Here is a 20,671-nt window from a genome sequence, read left to right as displayed (position 1 = left end):
TAAGCAACAAACTAGCAAAGTGAATAATAACACATTATTTTATCGATGTAAATGAGATGCTTTCCCTTTGCCCCAGGTGTTAGTTAGGAATGATTATCAGAAACAGATGTCTGAACCATGCCTATTGTAAGGAGCTATTTAAGAGCTAAGGCTACTGAGAGTAGGTTCTACCCAGATGCAAGAACCATCACACAAGAAGCAGTCGGGTTTGCTTGCTGTCATATTTCTTGCATGATGCTTTCCAGAGAGTCAGCATAATCCCTGTTATTTTTGTCTCATCAATACAGAAGACAAATAGCGCTGTGGCACCATGGGAGTCAAATGAAGCTGTGGTCCATAGTTGCATCTTCTAGTGGTGAGAGTATTGTTGTGGATGGGGTAGATGAACCTAGACAAAATCTTACATTGAGGCTGTCTTATCTCTTAGCCCCGATGGCATGTATCATTCGTTCTGACACTAGTCCTTACAAACGCCATGATAAAAATCCCATTAAAGCTGATGAGAGCTTTTCCTTTGTCCTATTCAGTTTTCAAAGCAGAAGTCCTAAGCAGCTGGATAAAGGTTCCAAAATCCGTTAAGCTAAGTAACAAAAAAATACACTGCAAGGAAAGCAAGCTTTTTTGTACTCCTTGCGAAGGATGGAGAAGTTGGTGTCTCTTCCATCAGCTGTGGCCCTGATGGTAAAGGACCATGGCATACTATTCTATTCTAGCAACCAGCTCTGCCACAGCGTTACAAGAAGTGGCCCTTTCCAGACTTCTGGTCTTTTTAGATGAAATCAAATTGCAAGGTAATCCCAACTTTTTTCTTCTGCAGTTAATAGAAATGTATAGTTTAAAAGGCAAGCCTTTATACATTGGGGTCTTGTTTTCTAATGGTGCCTGGAAGAGACTTTATGCATGAACTGTGCTTGTTTCACTAATTGGATTGTTGCATTCAGCTGCTGTGAGCTGCTTTGACAATACCCAGTGGAGCCTCTACCTTCTGTGGGCAAGGGTACAATCATGGTGCATCAGTTTCACTGCAACAGTAGCTTTGTTAAAACCATCACATTTGCTGACCATTCAATAAAGGTCATTCTGTTTGTGACAGAACAAGCCAGCCAGAAAAGAATTACACAGCTTCTGGCCAAAAAAAAAAAAAGAGTAAGGGCACCACAGCAATATTTTGTCTTTTAAGATCTCTCCCTTTTTTTCCTTGGGATTCTTTCCAAAGAAATGAAGTGTATTATCCATGTGACTTTGCAGAGAAAGAATATTTGAAATAGCCTTTTAGCAGTGTATCAGCTGAGGTCAGTATGTGTATCTCAGATACAGGTGTTGTAGTTTTATGTACTATGCAGTGCAGAGGGATGCAGTCTGTATATCCAGCAAAGTAAGGAAAAGCTGGCTTCCACCGCATTCCACCTGAGTGTGGAACAACTTCTTTAATGCAGTCTGAGTGCTGCCACATCAGAGGCTTCATCTCCTACCTTCCTTTGTGCTAGTAATGGTGTTCTGGAATGCTTGGGAGAGAAGCCACAATTTTGGTCTTCAGATGTCAAGAAGAAAATTTAAATCATTCTTTGAAAGACAGCTGGTGGTGCAGAAGCTCACTGAGTATTGCAAGGCAATCCCATGGCACCGATTGTTAAATGTGGATCCAGTGTGCGTTTGAAGATCATGCTCAATATTGTTGCTCTGAGGTACTATGTGAAGAATACAGGAACTGAAGCTTCAGTAGGGAGTAAAACCTTTCTCACATTGTCAATAATGAATGCTTATTTAAGAAAAAAATCAAGCAAGAAAATACGAATGTCTGATAGCAAGGAAGAGCTTTCCTGTGCCACACCAGATGTTCAGCTCCATGCAAAATTCCTAGAGAAGTCAGTGGGAAGTTTGTCTAGTATATTAGACTTTTCTGTACTGCTTGAATCACATGTCTGTTGGCCATGAATTGGTCTCTGTGATTTCCTAAAAGATAATAATTTGGATTCAAATTTACCCTTTCTCTCTTCTTTGGCTATTGTAAAATCAACTCTTTTAAAAGATCTAAGTTACTCCTGATACGCTGTGAGAACTACATACTCATTTCTTGTCAACAGACATGAGTTTCCACTTTGGTAAGTGCTACTGGTAAGAATTAAAGTCTTGGTGGTTGAACACATCCATCGGAAGATAAGAAAGATAATTGAAGTGTGTAAAGCTGACAAATAGACCTGAAGAGACGTGGTTTCCAATTTTTTGTGTATAACAAAATAAAATACTGTTTTGCTTTATCTTAATAGTTTAATACAGTTGGCCAGTACAAGTTAAAAATTAACTTCAAGAGACGAGCCATATTATTGTGTTCAACCAGAAATAATAAGGCACCAGCACAGTGGAAAAACTATGGTGTGTGCGGTGCAAAATCACAGAATCACCTTGCTGATGTATGTTTAAGCATGTAAGCAGTTTGATATAGCACGTGATGCTGTTCCCTCCCCAGTGAGTGGCAAAACTCCCTGGAACTCTGTGGTGCTGGAGAAGCACTCAGTGATTTGGATTAGGTGAATTACTTTGTGATTACTTTGCTTCAAAAGAAGTATTTGCAGGTCTAGATTGTAAGTAAGACTTCTTATAGCTGTTCACAGGTTCTGTGGCCATGGCCTGATCTCTGAGCCAAAGAATTATATGGAAAATACTGCAAATTGTTGGCTTTTAAGTTCTGAATGGCTTGGGGTCCTTCCTGTCATTCAGGTTTATACACTTAGGTCTAAACTCAGTCTTTCTGTGAACTCTTTTAGGAATAACACATACTAATCTCTTCAGGAATATGGCTGGAATAGTCGCAAGTGATCTCTGAATTCCTGCAAAAATTCCACATGGCTTTAGCTGAAGCAGATTTAGGCTAATGTTGATTGCCAGTGTTTTAAAACTCTTTGCAGACTATGGAAAAGTGCTGATGTAGAACATACACAGTTAATTTAGCTCTCTTCCTGCTGCACTCCCAAGGTGTTGTAGTTCCAGGATGTAAGAGGGAGAATAAAGTATTACTGTATGTGAAAAATGAAGTGGTGGTGTTATGTGGAAAGCTGAGGAACTGGAATGTTAAGTTGTTTCTCTTCTGCTGTTCAGGATAGATAATGGCATAAATCCACTCATCTCCAGAGTCCTGAGTACAGCAGACATTTGGGAGTCTGCTTAAGTTAGGCTGAAGGTCTGAAGTGATTTATCCTAGAGTACCTGAACCACTAGTGCAACATGTAATCAGTGGAGGAATAGATGAGATGTGCTTAACTGCATGGTGGTAGGACCATGGTCTCAGCCCTGTGTCTTTCAGCACACTTTTATTTTTAATCCTCCCTCAGTTCTACATCATCCAAAGTGAGAGATATGAATCACAATGGGGGAGGTAAATGAGTAGAAGCCATGAAGTGCAGCAGAGGAGACAACAGTGCTATTTCTGAAAGATAGGAGTGAAGACACCAAGACTTTCATTACAGGCAGAGACAAAAGGGCTATCCAAAGAATAAGGACAGAGGTGCGCAGTGTAGACCTTTTAAAACAGGGACAGAACTTTTGCTGCATTTAAAAAAAAAAAAAAAATCAGTGAAGTGATGGGACATACTCCAAACAGTGAGCAAGAAAATCTGGCATTGAGAGCTAAGACCTTAGTGAGAGCTGTTAAGTGTAGCAGTAGAATTAGAATGGGATTCTTGACCCCTTGATACACTAGGGTATATAGCACAGTCATAATAATCCAGTGTTTAAAGAATATACTTTCCAAATGTTTGCTTTTTTTTTGCAGAAACAACAATAATAGAACATTTTGCTGTAAAAAGAAAGATGTTGGCTTGATATTTCATTGCAGGGGGAGGGTTAGTTAGTATTGAGAACAATCAGATGGGACCAGCTCCCTGGAGTAAGCACAGGCATTATACTTTGAGCCTAGAACATCTGTACATTAATAATTAGTAAGGTTAGATGGAAATTTTTTATTGAAGTCAGTTCTGGTTGCTCACAGGCGTGACTGACCTGGTTTTCTCTTGCGTTTCATACCTGCACAGAGATAATTACAGTGGCAGAAAGTGTTAAAATAAATCTTATTTAGTTTACTTGGGGGGGGTGCAATAAGACTAAACAACAAGTGCCACCCTACTGAAGGAGAGCAGTGGTGGAATGAGAACCTTTTGGTTTAAAGTATTTCCACTCTATATACCAGCGACCTCCCTTGTTCTGTGAAATCTTTCTCTGCCTGAATAACTACAGTAATGGTAAATTGAGTGATCAGAACTATCAGTGCTTGTTCTTCTAGCTGTGTGTACCATTCACTGTATTATTTTCTCCTTCAGATTAGATAATACTAAACTTTTTGCATATTTTATCATGTAGTTTGCTAACCATGCAGTCAGACTTTTGAGGCTTTGGAGTCATGGAAGAGTAGTCATGCGTCAGTGTAATATCAAAACAAATGGAATAGAAGAGTTCTTTTGTTTCACTGAATATTGGCTGGAATATTCAAATAGCATATAAACATTTTAAATAATAGTAAACACTTGGCAGCATAATTGGGTGCAAAGCCCAACATAATTGGAGTACTGAGGCTGACTGGCCCCAAGGATGTGTTTGTTACAGCTTCCTAATTTTACAAAACAACTCTGAGAAAACATTAAGAACAATTTAATTTGAAAGTATGAAAACAGGCAGTTTGCAGTTTACATGCAACCCCTTCCTTTTGTAATAGATACCCTACTACTCTGCAACCTTGGAGGGGAATTTTCTGTCTCCCTTTTCTTCTTCAAGCTAATAATTGATGGTCTGCCTCAGATATGTGTACATCCCATTTAGTCAGGCAGTCCTTATCTGTGCACTTGTTGAACATGTTGCAATGAAATAACTAATTAACAGTGTATTCTGTAGAGAATTCTGTGCCACTTTTTAAGCAGGCCACAGAGTACATATTCTGAGAAGCACATATCCTATTTTCATAAGTGATTTCCAAAGGCACACAGGACAGGTCTTTCAGAGGTATTTAGGATTTCAGCATACACATAGTCACATTGTGAAAAGCACCTCAATGAGATCTATGCCTGGCTGCCATTTAAGTCAGTGGAGTGCAGGTACCCCACCTGCTGAGATTCTTCAGCATCTGCATCTTAATTGCCTCTGAAAACCTACTCCTACCATACTACCCAAGTCACTTTTGAAAATAAGACAGATGCCTGTGAAAATTTTACCTATGCTGCACTGTGAAGTGAGCCTGTTTCTGAGAGGATCATATGCAAAAGTGTTAGTTGTTTCAAATACTCTGGTTATTACCATTTCTAGATCATTTAACAGAACCTTTACCATTTACCATGTGCACATGCAAGTACAAGATTATTTTTTTTAATGTTTATTGATAATATAAAACTAAGAAACATAGTTTTATGTATTCAATGATTTTGCTGTATAGTCATGGATATATATGGGTATATAGTCCAGGAGCAGTTAATGAAGATCTAGTGGCTATTAGTTCTTGAAGGATGCATACACTTTTACTGATAGCATCCGTGTTTATGGTGATTCAGCAGTGTATACTTCCATTATGCTAATTTTGGGACAAATTTGAGGGTATATGTCTGTCTATCAGCACGTCCTTTACATGCAAGACCAGTTTTTGCCCCAAGGTGCTCAAGTACGGTAAGGTTGAGCCTCTGCTGAAATTGCCTTTGAAGTCATGTAGGTTATTCCCTGAGTCCAGTTTCTCTGTGAAGCCCATCATACTGGTATTTCTAAACCATCAATTATCAGAGCAGTAAATTAGACAAACTCTGCCCATGCCTAGGTAATATTACCTTTTCTTTTTGATAGATCAAAATTGTGTTATGTCTTCCTGGACAAATTCCATTTGTGGAGCATAAAAATGAATGGGATGGCACCATGGGCGGGGGGGGCAGGGAATCCAATCCATAGGAAAAATATCCTGGAAGGGGGATTGCTATAGTCACAAACTATCTTGGATGCTGAAGAAAAGACTGGATCTGAAGCCCAACCTTTGCTGATGTGTGGAGCCAACTCCAGGAATACTCTTTTTCTCCTTCCTTCCCCAACTGAGCACATTGAAACTTGGAGAGAGAGCCAGAGCTAGACTTTTATATCACATTCCTGTGTCTACTTAGTGAATATTTATGCTTAAATGTTTGCACATTTCTATATAATCCAGCCTAATATTTCATCTGAGCTGCCTTCCTGAGCTAAATCAGGAATAGCATATTCAGTAACTAACCACAGATGCTTAAATCTGGGGGGGTTTTGCCCATCTAAGGTTACTGGCTCCAACCCCTGTATTTAGAAGTTGCAAAATACAAAGCAGCAGCCAAAAAATATCCTGTGTGTTAGCAGAGAAGGGATAGCTAATGCTAAAATTCTTAATGATTTTTTGATACAATGAAAGAGACCTCTAATATTCAAGTAGGATTATAAGGTTGAATAATAAAAGCAAGGCATTGTTTCCCCTTTAGTCTCTTTTTTCAATAGCCAGTAAAGACCCAGGAATTTCGTGACTGGCAATGGGTAGTCTCTACTCTGTAGGTTAAGCGAGCCTGCTGTGTGTCACCACCCTGCAGGATAAACCAAGTCTTTTTGATACACAAAACATAATGGTGCAAGAAGGGATGGTGTTAGGTCAGTGATACAGAGCACTGAACCAGTACGTCCTCATCCTGCCCCCTCATCTGTGTGAAATGTTTTCAGAGGTAACTTGTTACCCCCAAGCTTTATGCTGGGTCAGGTGTTGTCTATTGATGTCACGCTGGTTCTCTGCTAACTTTGTAAATTGTTGTCCTGTGGCCTCGCTACAGGACTAATCAGTTTAAAGCATATATAAAGCAATATGATATATTCCATGCTCTGGTCAGTCCAGTAGAACTACACTTGTACATTCAAGCCCAATTCAGACCAAATCTGTATTGCCAAGTAGTCTAGGAGGTATACAGACCTGTTTTGAATTAATATGAGGCCTTGTAATTAATGAATACATCATTGTTATGAAGAGAAATGCTTGTCCTGAAACAATATAGGTAATAGTGCTATATAAAAACTCTGTGTTACTTGCCACTGGCAAAAAAAAGGCAGAAACGGCCAGCTGAGTGACTAAAAAGAAACACACATGCAGACTGTGAGTATGGATCCATAAATTATCATTTATATTATCATAAAAACTCATTTAAATTTCAGAATATTTTTAAAATTGTGCTCACCCTTTGATTGCTATATTTTTTTTTAGTGTTCAGAATAAATAAAAGGAAATTAACTTACGGGTTGAGACATGAGACACATTCCAGCTGCAAGGGCAATTAAAATGCTGGATACCAAAGGGTGAGATGTTGATGAAGAGAGACTTTGAAAGGCTGATAGCATCTGTTAATGAAAATTCTCAGAGGCAAAAGATTTGTTTGCTCAGGTAGCTTGAGAAGCAGAAAGTGTAGATAAAGGTTAGGGAGAGGAATAAATATTTTTCTAACATGATTGACTGAAGGTCAGATAGAAAGAATAATTTTACTATGTTTGAGGACAATTCAAATAGCATCATTTTTTCCAAGACATTTATCTGAGGTGAATCCAGGTTTTTTTTGTGATGAATATGTATTTCAATTCATAGTCTGATTACCATAATCTCCTGTGATTGTTTCTTCAAAGGAATAATATTTATCATTTTTTAGACTCAGCAGTTCCAGACGTTTTTAAGAGAAGGCAGCCAGCAATACTTTTGCACACTCATGCTAAAACCCCTATATGTATCATGGCAAAGAATTAATTTGTGTTACCAATAATTTTAAGTTTGCAGCATACGTTGAAATTACATTTTTAGCTCTTTAGATGAATGCAGTGATGTGTGAGGCCAAGTTTTAACTATTTTCAAAATCCCCTGCTCTTGACAAGTGGTTAAGTTTCCTTTTTCCAGAACATTTATTGCCTATAACAGAATAAATGCACTAATACTCTCTTTTAGCTAAAAAAGTTATTTAAGCTTAAAAAAGAATTAATTTTTATTTCCTTTCTCAGATGATAATTCCACACAATACTTTCCTTTTTAAGTCTCTTTGTAATTGTATCATGATTGCGCGACTTTACCTGGAATAATAAATAATGATTTCTGTCAGTATCCCAGTTCACTGGGAGCGAGGTTGCTATTCAATTTACTCTAGCAAATGAGATATGAGGAAAATGTATCCTGAGATACCATAGTGATGTTTTTACTATTTAATTTCAGAGGCTAGCGTGTTTGTAGACAGTACAGGAATCTTTCAAAGTATATATTCAACTATGTTACGGCTTGAAATAAAAATAAATCTAGATATGAATCAGGAGAACCTGAATTTGAAAATTTGCTCTATTACTAGTTCTCTGTATGGGATAGGCCCAATCGGTTTTTTTATTATATGTCAAATTTATTATTTGCCTCTTTCATATGGGAATGTTGACAAGAAATCTGTTAATTTGCAGTGCTTTGAGCATTATTTAGCGTTGTTAACATTATTAATGTTTTTGTAAGAATTTTCTGGAAGCTGAATGACACAAAAACATCTTGTGTGAAGTGCACTGCTTTGTGTTAAGTGTAGACCACTCTGTGGAAGATACAGGCGCACATATGATATACTTCTGAAACAATAAAGCTGGGCTAAAATGCGTCATTAAGGCAGAGATACATCAGGATTTTTGCAGGCTCATTGAAGAGAGGAAGGAAATCCCTATAGCCATATCCATGTCAGTGGGAAGGCCAGCGTTAGCGTTACATGCAGGGGCAGACTTTTGTTTCTGAAATAAAGACTGTTCATTGCACCACCTTGCTCAGACCAGCCACAGTCAAGCCTTGAGAAAAGGTAGTTCAGCTTGGCTCATCACTGGGAAGCAGCACACTGTTCCATTATTTATCGGGTGGATTTTCATTTTCTGTTTTTCTCCAAGTCATATAATAGGCCAAATGTATTTCCTCAAAGTCAGTATTGTCGCCACAAGATGAGTTAAATTCTCCACGTTTTGCGACATCTGTGCATGGTCTGATTTTGGTTTTTGTAAGCTTTGCCTTTGACAACTGGCTTCATGTGGAATGTAGTACAGTTGTTTTGCAGGCAAGTTAGGTTTTCTTTTCCCGCCTGATAATTGCTAACTCTGTGATTCCTAATTAGAATCTTTTTGCTGAGATAAATATGTAAACACAATTAGATATGTATTTTTAACGTGCAGTAATTAGCCTCATCGGTTGAGTGCTAGTCAACACATTGGGATTTTTGTTCTCTTTTAGTTTTTCAATTGCAGGTAAAGGTTGTGAGTGATACCTACTTGATGATACCTTACACAACTTCATTCTTCTATGTATTTTCTTCCATTGATTTCCACGCATGTTGCAAACACAGAAAAATTACATGGCATCTCTCTCGCTCGACTAGAAAGAGAACCTAAGAGAGTGGAGTGTCATCCAAATGTGCCTGAAGTTAAGGACAGACTAAGGCCAAAGCATCTCACTTAGCCCTCACTATGGTCAACTTCATGGCATCTGACATCAAGAGGATTATGGCTGAGATATTTTCTGTTCACAGTAGCTCAGTCTGGTTTCTTCAGTAACCAATGCACAGAAGTAATGAAAAAAACTGGCTCTGATGGTCTGAAGGGAGTGGTTGGTAATATCCGTGTATCTTGGTTTCTTCTTTTTTACCCAAAGAAACTTCTATTCTGATTATGTCATTCAAAGCCTTTTCAGCTGAAGGCTGGCCTGTTGCAAGCAGCAAGGCTTGGTGTGGACTCATTCTAGCTTGCTCCATACAAGAGGCAGTAACTGAGGCTGCAAAACAGTGTGGTCGTGGGATAGAAGTGCTCAAAGGTGAATAGAAGTGAAAGAAGCCACTACAAAAGGCTGCATCGAGGCAAGCTATGATACTATTCTAAGGTTATGTTGTTACCTTCCCGATACCAGTAGGATGCAAGACTGTACTCAGCAGATGGTTTATTTTGAATTTGCTGATGTCACTTGGAGTGTGTCCTTGCTGGAAGTGTCCCCTGGAAGTGTGTCCCTTGCCTGGAGGGCACTCAGGGAAATTGGTGTTGGGCAGGAATATCACTGGAATTGAGCTCCCTAGATTTGCATCCCACTCTATGTGTAACAGTACTGTGCTTACTGCATAGTTTTAGGTTTTTGGCTCTGCTGGACAGACAAAGACCACGACTCAGTGTAGAGCTTCACAGATGAAATCTCTCTGTACTTAAGCAGTTTATTTTTTTAATTCAGATCTCCTAAAGCTTGGAAGATAATTATTTTTAATGCTAATGTAGTTTCACCATTGTGCCATTTGCATGTAAAAAAGTTTTGCCTTGGGAGGGCTCTCCACTACTCCCAGACCCGTGTCTCCCAGATCTCAGCATCCTCTGGTGACAGAATGCCCTCACTACTACCTCTGTCAGCTTTCTGATAGCATCAGTATCAAGAGTTCTTAGTAATAAGTACACAGAGGATACACAACAGCCCATGCCCACTGGACAACAGAATGCTCTTCACCCTCTGTCACTTCTCAAAATACATTATTCCTTTCTCTGATTTTCTGTGCTAGTTCTTCTGCTTTCTCTGCACAATTGTTTACCTGTTATGTTTTCCTCAAGCAGAACATACTCTGGTTTTAAAGTGTTCCCATCTCATCTGTTTTGTTACCCATCTGCAACCTGAAGCTATAATCACTCAATTATTATTCCCTTGGAAGTTATTTAAATAAAGATCTGCATAGCAAAGCTGAAACTAGAACACAGCTCTTTCAAAAAACTTGGGATCATATTATTGTATTGAGGTGTACCTATCTGTTCTACACCAGGAGACTTGCCCACATCATTGTGAAAGTCGTGTGAATAAGTCCCCTTACGGAAGTGACAGCATTGCTTACGGCATCCTTCTGTCTGCCCTTGGTTATTGTACTCTTTGATCCCTTACTACATTACTCTCATTTTACACTGGCACAGCTTCATTCAAAAACACTGGAGTTGCACTGACCTAAAACTTGAGTAAAATGAGGGATGAGTTAGATGCAAGGTTGTTATGAAAGTACAGATCAAGGTGAAAAGCATTCAGAAAGAGCCATAAAAAAAAAAAAAAGGTCTTTTACTTGCGTTCAGCAGATCTGAATTCCTGCATGTTTAGCTGTATCCCATCCCAAGCAAATGCAGACCAGATGGTTCCTGTAAATTCTCCTTTAGAGCCAGGCAAGTTCACGTTCACTCAACCAAGCTGACATACCTATTTGTGTAGATTTCTCTGTTTATGGATGACGGCTTGCAATAATGTAATATATGTACAGGGGAAACTAGAGGTTTACTGAATAGAAAAAGCAGAAGAAAAAAATAATGTTAGAGTGTGTTTGCTACTTGGTCTAGAAAGGTTGTCTGCTACCGGCGTAGTGGAGTGTAACACTTTATATGCTGGTTACCAGATAGAAGTGATCAGGTCAAAAACAGATGGAATACAGTTATTCTACTCTTATTCAATAATTTGAACTTTACATGTGTTAGACTGAAAGAGCACTCCAGTGTACTAGTCATTTGCTGCATCTCTTACTGGTGACTAAGTTAGTAGCTTGTTCCTTGCTTCTTCCCCTACTATAAAATTGTTAAGCAGACATAGGTTATGCAAAGCATACTTGCCTAACTGACATGTTTGGCTTTTGAATGGTGGGGAGTGTTTTGTGTTGGCTAGTTGTTTTTTACTCACACCTAACATGTTGATCTGTTTCCTGTTAAATTAGTGTTAGGCTCAGTGCCAAACACACAGAATATCCAAGTATATCTCAACTTACAGACCTCTGGTACACTTGAAATGTAAGCTGGTGTCATAGAATTCATATTTCTCTTGGGGAAGCACTTGCCTTAATGGCCTCCTTTTTGGTGAGTTCATTGTGCCCTGGTCAAACACAGCTCCACACTTAAATCCCTGAAGTTCACTCATAGGCCAGATGCTTAGTTCTTCACATCCTGTCCCAGATACATAGTTCAAAACACAAGTATTCAGATCAGAGCTGATGTTCATTCAGCTGGCACAAGAATGCTGCACACCAGGAAAATAGACCACTCAAAGATCTTTGATACTCAGCAAGACAAAAGAAAGAGGGACTGCAAGGAAATGCTCTTTCATTTCTAATTAGGAGGCTAAGGTCCAAGATCTTATCAGGAACATTCCAGAAAAGAGTGATTTACATAAGTGGTAGTTTTTTCTCAGTAAGTACTTTGATGTCAACTATAAGGGCTCACGTGATGCTACAGATGTTCCAGTGTGGTCGTTTACTCATGACACATTAATATTTGCTGTTATTTAAACAAGAGTAAGTTCAATGATGTAGTATATAGAATTTCATATGGCTGAGCAAACTGCTCAGATGAATTTTGCTTACGTGGATGTGGGAAAAGTTTTGTGAGCTTTCATGGATGCAAAAGAGTGAACTGTCCTCTTCAGCTGTGTTACCTAGGTCAGTTGAGAGATGCTTGTATCAAAGGGATGATGATCTGAAAGACTGAGGTACAGTCTTTGCTTCCCTGGCAGAAGTATGAAGATACTGGGTGAATTTATGTCTTAGTCCAGCTGCAGGGAGGACTGCCTAGAATGTAATTCTGTCTGGGTTGTTTAAAGTACAGAGAGAGCATTGCAACAAATAATATTTTCCCTGCTTTGAGGGAAATTTATATTGAGTATTTTCCCTCTTTGCAAGCTTCAGTCAGCAAAACTCAAAATACTTGTTTCAGCTCAATGAGAAGTAAGCTGGGCACTTGTTTTGTTCTAGTTTTATTACTCTATCTACCTCTGGCCCAATCATTTTGCAGGCTGTTTAGATGAGGGTTAGCTCTTTTAAATCATCAGTATTTTAAGAATAAGCCAGACGATGGCACATTTGAATATTAAAGCCAGGATTGTTTAAGCTTTTAGTAGGTGCAAATCAGATTCGCTCGTGAGATTGGATTCAAAGATCACAGGAGCAGCCTCTCCCCAGTACATAGCTAAAGGGACCAAAACGTAGGATGAGTCTGTTACACGACCTGGCAAGTATGGACATTGCCATCGTGTGACCAGACATGTTTGTAAATCAGTAATACTGACACATTAATAATGTGGTGCAGTGAAGAGATGTGGTGCCATCAGACAAGCTAGCCTCACAAGCAGTGCTTCCAGAAAGGTGCATGCCTTCCATCCTGCTGCATTTTCACATCCAAGGTATGACTAAGGAAGAAGAGGTTGAAAGATCAGATTGGGGTCAGAACGAATTTTTCCTGCTGTCTGTATTTCTGTTAACGACTAAAGGATGAACAACCTCTGAATTTTAGTAATGGCATTATGAACCTGTTTTGAGATGATCTCATTGCTGTCATCTTCTAGGAGGATGTCAGTTTTTCTTGTCTTATCTAATATTATTTGGCTTTATCGATTGAAGTAGTATAAGCCGGCAACAGTATTAATGAAAGCCTTTCCTATATGGCTTCTGCACAGACCTGTGGTGAATTATCAGTCCTTTAGTCTTTTGGGATAGGTCTGATGCAGACCATAGAAAAACTACGAAATAGAGATAGTTGCGGCGGCTGGCTGGTTTCCTTTGGGGTGAATGAGATGAGAGGCACCCATGAGAGTTCAGCACCTCCAGGGTGCTGAGGGGCAAGCACCTCTTGTGAAGCCTTCACACGGTGTGTTTACTGGAGGGGGGGGAATGGAAAAGCTCGGCGTACAGGTCTGGTCACTGACATGCACAGAACGGGGATAATAATTTCCCCGTTCGTTACCCAGGCAGTATCCCCGAACTGTCACAGCTTGCATTGTTATGCTAAGGAGAAAGAAAAGTTCACATCTGAAGATAAAATGGTCCTTTTATTTAAACAATCGCAGTGCTTATGTAACAGCTCTCTTAATGGTAAAGTACAGCTGGAGCCTGGAACATGTTGTTTACAGAAATATCAGGTAATGAGTAACAATGTAAAATGTAGTAAATGGTGCTGAAGGTAATAGGCAGGGAGCGAGATCGGAGGTTGGGAACAGCGAACGCGTGTTTGTGAAGACAGGAGCGTGCTGCCTTCCTGAAAGCAGGAGGTTTGACCCACGCTTTTGTGAAGCAAGGGGAATGGGCTTTGTAAAAGTCGTCAGAGGACTGGCCTAACGAGCTGCCGCAGGAAGGGCAAATGGTACTTCTCAAAGCAAGGACAGGAGAGGGAGAGGGCCCAAGGGAGGCGAGCTGGCACAGCACAGAGGGTGACCATAGGGAGGATTTAAAGAACCGGCAAGGGCAGAGGGGACTGTGGCTGTAAAACGTGGTGTGACAAGGAGAAACGGGAAGTAGAGAAGACAGAATCATGACGCTCTGGAACTTTTTCACGCTAAGATTACTGTAATTGTATTTTCATGCATAGGAGAAAGGCTGCTGAGTAACCTTGCTCTTTTTCTCGAAAGGGTAACCACTGACTAATGCACACACACGCAAAACCACACACACTCACACCAACACAAACATGCAGTTGCACAGAATTAGGAAAATTGCCGAGGTTTCTTCTGAGATATTCACGGTTTGACAAAGCGAGCTCTGACTCAAACAGTGTTAACTGAAGCTGGGTGTATGGCAGTCAACCAATTGCATCTGCTCTCCAGCATGTTCATTTTCACTTCTTTCCTTGAGACAATTCGTAAGTTTTTTATGTGTTATTAGCAAAAAATAGAGCTACAGATTTTTCTTAAGTGTCATTTTTTTATAATATGTTGAACCATTTTGTTCAATTTGGAGTGAAAAAAGAGACTTATGGACTGTTTTCTGTTGTTTACAGCAAGCTCAAGGTTCATACTTAGACACTATATGAATGATGAAACAAAGTTGTAAATATTCATTACTTAGTGGAATCATATTTTTTTAAAAGCACATCTTTGTACACAAAGCATTTGTAAATCCCCGTTAGTGGTATTTACGTTCCCACATCAAAATTCCTTGTTTGCAGCCAACCAAATATCTTAGGCTTAGATCTTCCTCCTACATGTAATGGAATCACAATGCTGTCACAGACATCACAGCCATTTTTGTAAAATATGATGTTAAGGAAGACTGAGTTCATTGTACTATACATATGTAAATGCCTCCCTTTCAATAGTCTCAGGGGAAAGAAGATGCCAGAAAGAATTCCCAACCAGCGTACGTATTAATTGTCACCACCTTTCATGGGATGGTAAAGTGCATTCATACAAAGAAAAGCATTAAGAATCAAGGAGGCTGCACAGGGAAAGTGAGGGCATTTGAGTGAGACTTAAGGAAGTCACATGGTAAATTATAATAATCTAACTGCGATCCAGAAAATCACGCTCTTTCCTTGTTTGTGTCTGTAATGAGGTAATGATGCAGCTCCTCTGGCTTCAGACAGCCGCTACAGATTTACAGCAGGCTACGGAACATCAGACTGCAGCACAAGTTCTTTGTTATTGGTGTGCCCCACGATGGTATCTGAGTTCAGAATAGCTATTGGTATAATTCGAAGCAGTGAACATGTTGTTCCTCTGTAGCTCAAAATGCTTTCAGTTTCAGAAGCATAGGGGACTTGTTATCACAGAGCACAATTAATTGATTGTTGATCCTGTATGTTTATGTGTTTGTGTGGGCGAAGACATTCTGAGCTTCTCAAATCTGGCTGTGGCTAAGAAATCCACAGTATGACTAAATGATTGGACTGAAAGTTTTGCAAATAAATTATCTGGACAGAAACACAGCTCACATGGATGCTTCTGTACAAAGAAACTCCACTGGAAGCTACTGTGTGTGCTTGAAGTAGATGACCTCTGTCTTTGATTGGCATCCACCCAGACTTGAAACAATTAGAACCGTGCAAAAAATGCAATTTCCTGACTCAAAACAGGTAATTCATCAAATTCCCAGCTACATACTATAATAAAGGGATGCAAATCAATGTCTGATGACTCCTACAGAGCATGATTTGAAGGAGATTACCATTCCCAGTTCCACCACCTTTCATTTAGGGACCTGACTTGAGTTCTGTCTGCCACTGAGGCACGGCTGTTCACAAGAAATGAAATGCTGTTTGCTTGTATAATTTCCCACTGTGCAGTCTTTGGTCATTCTGGTCATTGAGGCTGCTAAATGAGTTGGTATTACCTTAATGAAAGCATTGAAAGTGTGGTTAATGCTGCTAGACTCCATATTTAAAAACATTTTTTGAAATCAAAGTGAGTATCAGTAAAATACTCTCCTGTGGTTCGTGGCTCCAATAACCAGCACAATGACTTAATTGCCATTCTTGTGCAGTGCTTGGATCTTTGCCAGTTAATGACCCATTGCTGCAGTCTGTACAGGCAAATTACCCCTTCTGTCCGGCTCTTCAAGCTGATGGACTTTTGCCGAAGTAATGGCTGCAGGCTCCTATTCTCCTGGCACAGACCCCAGCACGACCATAAACATCACTGAGAGGATCATAATATGATATATTGGACAGATTCTGATACGCCTCTTGGTAGTATACCACCAAGCAATTCTGCTGAAGTCAGTGACTTTGGCAGTGGCATAGCTGAAAGAAGAAACTGGTCCCTACACTGTTGCTTTCTCAAGTAATGAAGCACTTGCAGGCTATTAGCTAGTCTGCGTCCCTTCAGATGATACAAGTTTTTGTGAACCCTTTGTCAAACATTCAAAATAGTTTTTATTTTTGTTCTGTTTTTAAATGGTTGCATTGTCTCTTCCCTCCACAGGATTTTCCATTCTTCAGGCGATTATGGAAGCAGCAGTACAGAACAACTGGCAAGTGACAGCCAGATCTGTAGGAAGCATAAAGGATGTTCAAGAGTTCAGAAGAATTATAGAGGAGATGGACAGGCGGCAGGAAAAAAGATACTTAATTGACTGTGAAGTAGACAGAATCAACACCATTTTGGAACAGGTATATACTTTTCAGAAATTGTGATCTCTCTGTGACAGACATTGTTAATGTTTCCAGAACTGTCTATTTCTAGAAATTAATTGAATATCCATTGGTATGCAAGTCCCAACAACCGGCTGATTACCTAGTAAAATTAAAATGCCTCAGTCATGCTCATAGTTGGTGGCAGCACTTACACGTAAGCTACCAGGAAATGCCTCTGTAATATTTTTTTCCCAAATGTTAATAATGAATTATTTTCAAGTAGGTTAAGAACTTAAAACCTCAGCTGCTAGAATAACATTACTGGCATCAGGGCTACTTGTAGGGATTGCAAGACAGGTGCAGTTTGTTAAGTGGAACATGAAACAAGAAATAAAAAGCCAGTGAAGTAGTTTTGAATCATCTTAAAGAATTCCCAAATGGAAAAATTGCTAATGAAAAATTCAGCTGGTAGTCCAAATGGCTCATTAGCACTTTTTGGTACATAAAGCCCTTCCCTCTGCACAGCCAATGCTGTTGACAGGCTTAAATTGTGGGTGATAGTGTCTAAACACCTTTATTGGGGAAGATGCACTTTTGGGTGACTATTCTGCTATTGCATGGCCTTCCCAGTGTTTGCTTTGCCCCAGAGGAATGGCCGTACCCTCTGGCCATCCCAGGGCGCTACCCAGAATGCCTGCGACACTAACTGTACTGTGCAATGTGCTTGAAGAGGTGTAGTGACAGATATCTGCAGGGAGCAGAAGCAAGACAGTTCCTTGCTGCCTGGGCTCACAGCAAAGCTGATGTTGGTATGGAACCAAATCCATGCTGCTTGTTTATTTATAGGCATGTGGGAATTCACTTACATTAAGACTGAAAAACCTCTGATTATTGCTACTTGATAAATTTTAACTGTGGGTTTATAGTATGGAGTAGATCAAAAGTAACATTTAAATTTCATGAAGTATTAGCATATGTCTTAAAAATGTTGTATTGTAAACTAGTAGCAAACTGACCTCACTGCCATAAACCCTGGGAAATGCAAAAGCTGTATTCACTGAGTTCCTTCTCAAAATATTCAGTTCCTGTCAAGCCTTGAGGTGTATCACTGAGGGCCAGTCTGCAAGGACTCAATTGCTGTAGTCATGGCCAGGTCCCATAGCTGCCGTTTACAGAGGGCAGCAGGAAGGAAAGAGGCGCTCAAGAGAACGTAGCAGAAGCTGATGCTGGTGCATAACCCTGACAGCTAGTATAGTTGTGATACTAATACATAGCATTGCATTTTACACTGTATTTTCAGTCAATATGGTGAGTGCTCTCTTTAGGGAAATTCATACAGCAAAGTGTAAGAAACTGCTTTTTTTTTTTTTTCTTTCATTTGCTCATATTTTTGCAAAAGGTGCAAAACACCATACCCACAGCCCACTCTTCTGAAAATGATGCAGGAGAACACTCCTGGGCCAAGCTTAAAAAGCTCTTTGGGCCCACTCTCAGCTGGGGAACAGGCCTTTTGTTTGATCTTTCCAACTCCATTTACATTTAGTTCTCTCTTTTTCTTATATTGTGCAAGTGAGAGAAAAAAAATAATCAAAGCATTCCAGTGCCTAAAATGAAAGCTATATACCAAGCAAACCATATAGCAAAAAACTGGCAAACTCTTTTCTTCTGCAAGCATTCTAAATTCAAACCTAGTAAAGTTGTAATTTTATTAAATGTTTGATTCAGCTTTCTGTCAATGTGATTAGCATCTGTGTAACTAAAGATTTGCTATTGGGGCCTTAAGGTTTCCCCAAACTCTACAGTACGCTGTATGATACTCCCACTTTTGCATAATTAGAGCCTTTCTGTTGTCATTATTGATTATATATAGCCCATCTCTGTACTGTTGAATGACTCTCTTTCTGTATTATGCCTGCTGTCCATCTTTTGAACTTTATTTACACAAAATTGTGACATTGTCATGAAATCTTTATCCTAAATTATCTCAAATATTTCTAAAAGATCTTAAAATTTTCTTGCAGTTGGAAAGAAACCCTGTATCAATGGGTTTTAGCCAATCAGTTGAACACTACGAGTCCACTGTTTTGCAACCAAATCAGGCAGACATTTTCACACATAAATACTGTCACATATGTTGCCCTATTGATGTAATATGACTATTTCTCCTTAATTTCATTGAAGATAATCATGAGCAAAGTTGTTTAAATTTGCAGTATCAAAAATGCATTTAGAACTTTTTGTTTAGGAAACCAAGCTAGACGGTAAAGCAAACTAAACATGCCTTCTGAGATACTCTAGTACTAATCATGTCTTTTTAGCAGTCTAACAAGAGAGGTCCAGTTACGCAGCACTTTTTTATGAGTATTGTCCCATTTATTTTACTGGGACCATTCACTTGACAAAGAATTGCCCAAGCAGCTCCCAGGCTGGTGCCTCTGGTGCTAAAAATACCTTCTGGCAACAATTCCCAGAGTGGTTTTTTATGTGATGCTGAAAAGCAATGACTTAAGTTTCTGCAGGGAAAGTCAGTAATGGTGGACCCCAGGTTGATAGCTGAACAATTACTGGTTTTAGGCTTTTCCTTCCATCTCCGCTGCTTACCTTGTTATCTTTGCATAAAGTAGTTAAAAAAAAATCTCACAAATGTGTGGTACTTAAATCTAGCCAGCCAGTTTGCTCAAGGGAGTGGTGAGCCATCCTCTTTCTAGTCAACTGTGTTTGCTGATAGCATACCATTGAGGGGAAAGATAACTCTGTATTTGCATATTTCAAATCTAGCATTTTATTGCAGTTTAGATAGTCAAATTGATGCTTTGTGTGGAGCCTAGAAAGCCTGCTCAGCTAAGAGGCAGTAATGTCTGAGCACGTTAACGGCATTGCTGACTGCACAACTGCAGGTGGCTTTGGAGAGCTTTTTCCCAGTGGGAGCCAAGGGAAGCCGGGACTGTCTACCGGTTACGGCAGAGTACTGGTGGACAAATTCTGTCCCACAGAGGGTTGGCATAGGCTGCCTCAGCCCAGCTGCCTTTCCATCCCTCTCTCTTTTTTGGCCTCCTCAGGATCACAGCTTCAAAGGTCAACCCTCCCATCGCCTACTGGGAGTGATGCCTCCCTCCAGACAGGGGTTTTACTGTGGTCACTGTGGGGATGTGTGCCACCTGCCATTTCGTTTTCTCAACGACAACAGCAGCGTTTGCCAGTGACCCTAGATTTCAGAAGCTTAAATAGGACTTATTCAAGAACAAAAGTCATAGCAGAAATAAACAGACTGTAAAACACTAAACAGTCTACACACGTGCTGAGTTTGCTATCAGACTTTTGGGCTCTTGGCCAGGCCGTTCGGCAAGCTTGTCAGTTCTCTGCTCCAGAAACCGCATATCATGGCTTTGTGTTGGTGCTTGAATTAAATGAGAGTGACCTCTTCTCCTGTATCAGGCTGGTCAGTGTGTGCAGTTCCCTTCCTTTGATGCTTTTTTCAACCAGTTCAAACCAGGGTATACCTCTCTTCCAAAAGTGTAGGCTTATCTAAAGACAATTAAGCATCTGAGGATTTTCTTCAGAAACTTCAGGTCCTGCTGGAATATTCTGTACCTTCCTCCAGCGACATACAGACATGCGAATCAGTGACCTTGAGTATTCCATATGCCTTTAGCATCTGGCACATCTGTATGTCCCTATGTTTCCAAGATCTGAAACCTGTCAAGTGAAGTATTTATCTTCTCAGGGCTGGCTGGTACCCAGGAAAGGATCTCTCCCACGTTGTTTCCCCCATGGTATGTAAATGTAAGGTAGGGGAAAGAGGACACCTCAGCTCTTACTCTGCCTG

At 39.8% G+C, this 20,671-nt stretch overlaps 1 protein-coding gene across 2 annotated transcripts in view; it reads left to right on the top strand.

Annotated features, from left to right (window-relative positions):
- Positions 1-20,671, top strand: part of GRIA3 (glutamate ionotropic receptor AMPA type subunit 3) — a 154,463-nt gene that overhangs the window by 52,042 nt on the left and 81,750 nt on the right. For both annotated transcript variants that reach the window (XM_075053769.1, XM_075053768.1), the window contains exon 4: positions 16,694-16,881. In XM_075053769.1, coding sequence (XP_074909870.1) covers positions 16,694-16,881 — 188 coding nt within the window. The remainder of the gene's footprint in view (positions 1-16,693; positions 16,882-20,671) is intronic.

This window comes from Buteo buteo, chromosome 22, assembly GCF_964188355.1.
Source record: "Buteo buteo chromosome 22, bButBut1.hap1.1, whole genome shotgun sequence".
Lineage (NCBI taxonomy): Eukaryota > Metazoa > Chordata > Aves > Accipitriformes > Accipitridae > Buteo > Buteo buteo.
Note: the sequence above shows the minus strand (reverse complement) of the source record. Positions and strands in the feature narration are given on the sequence as shown.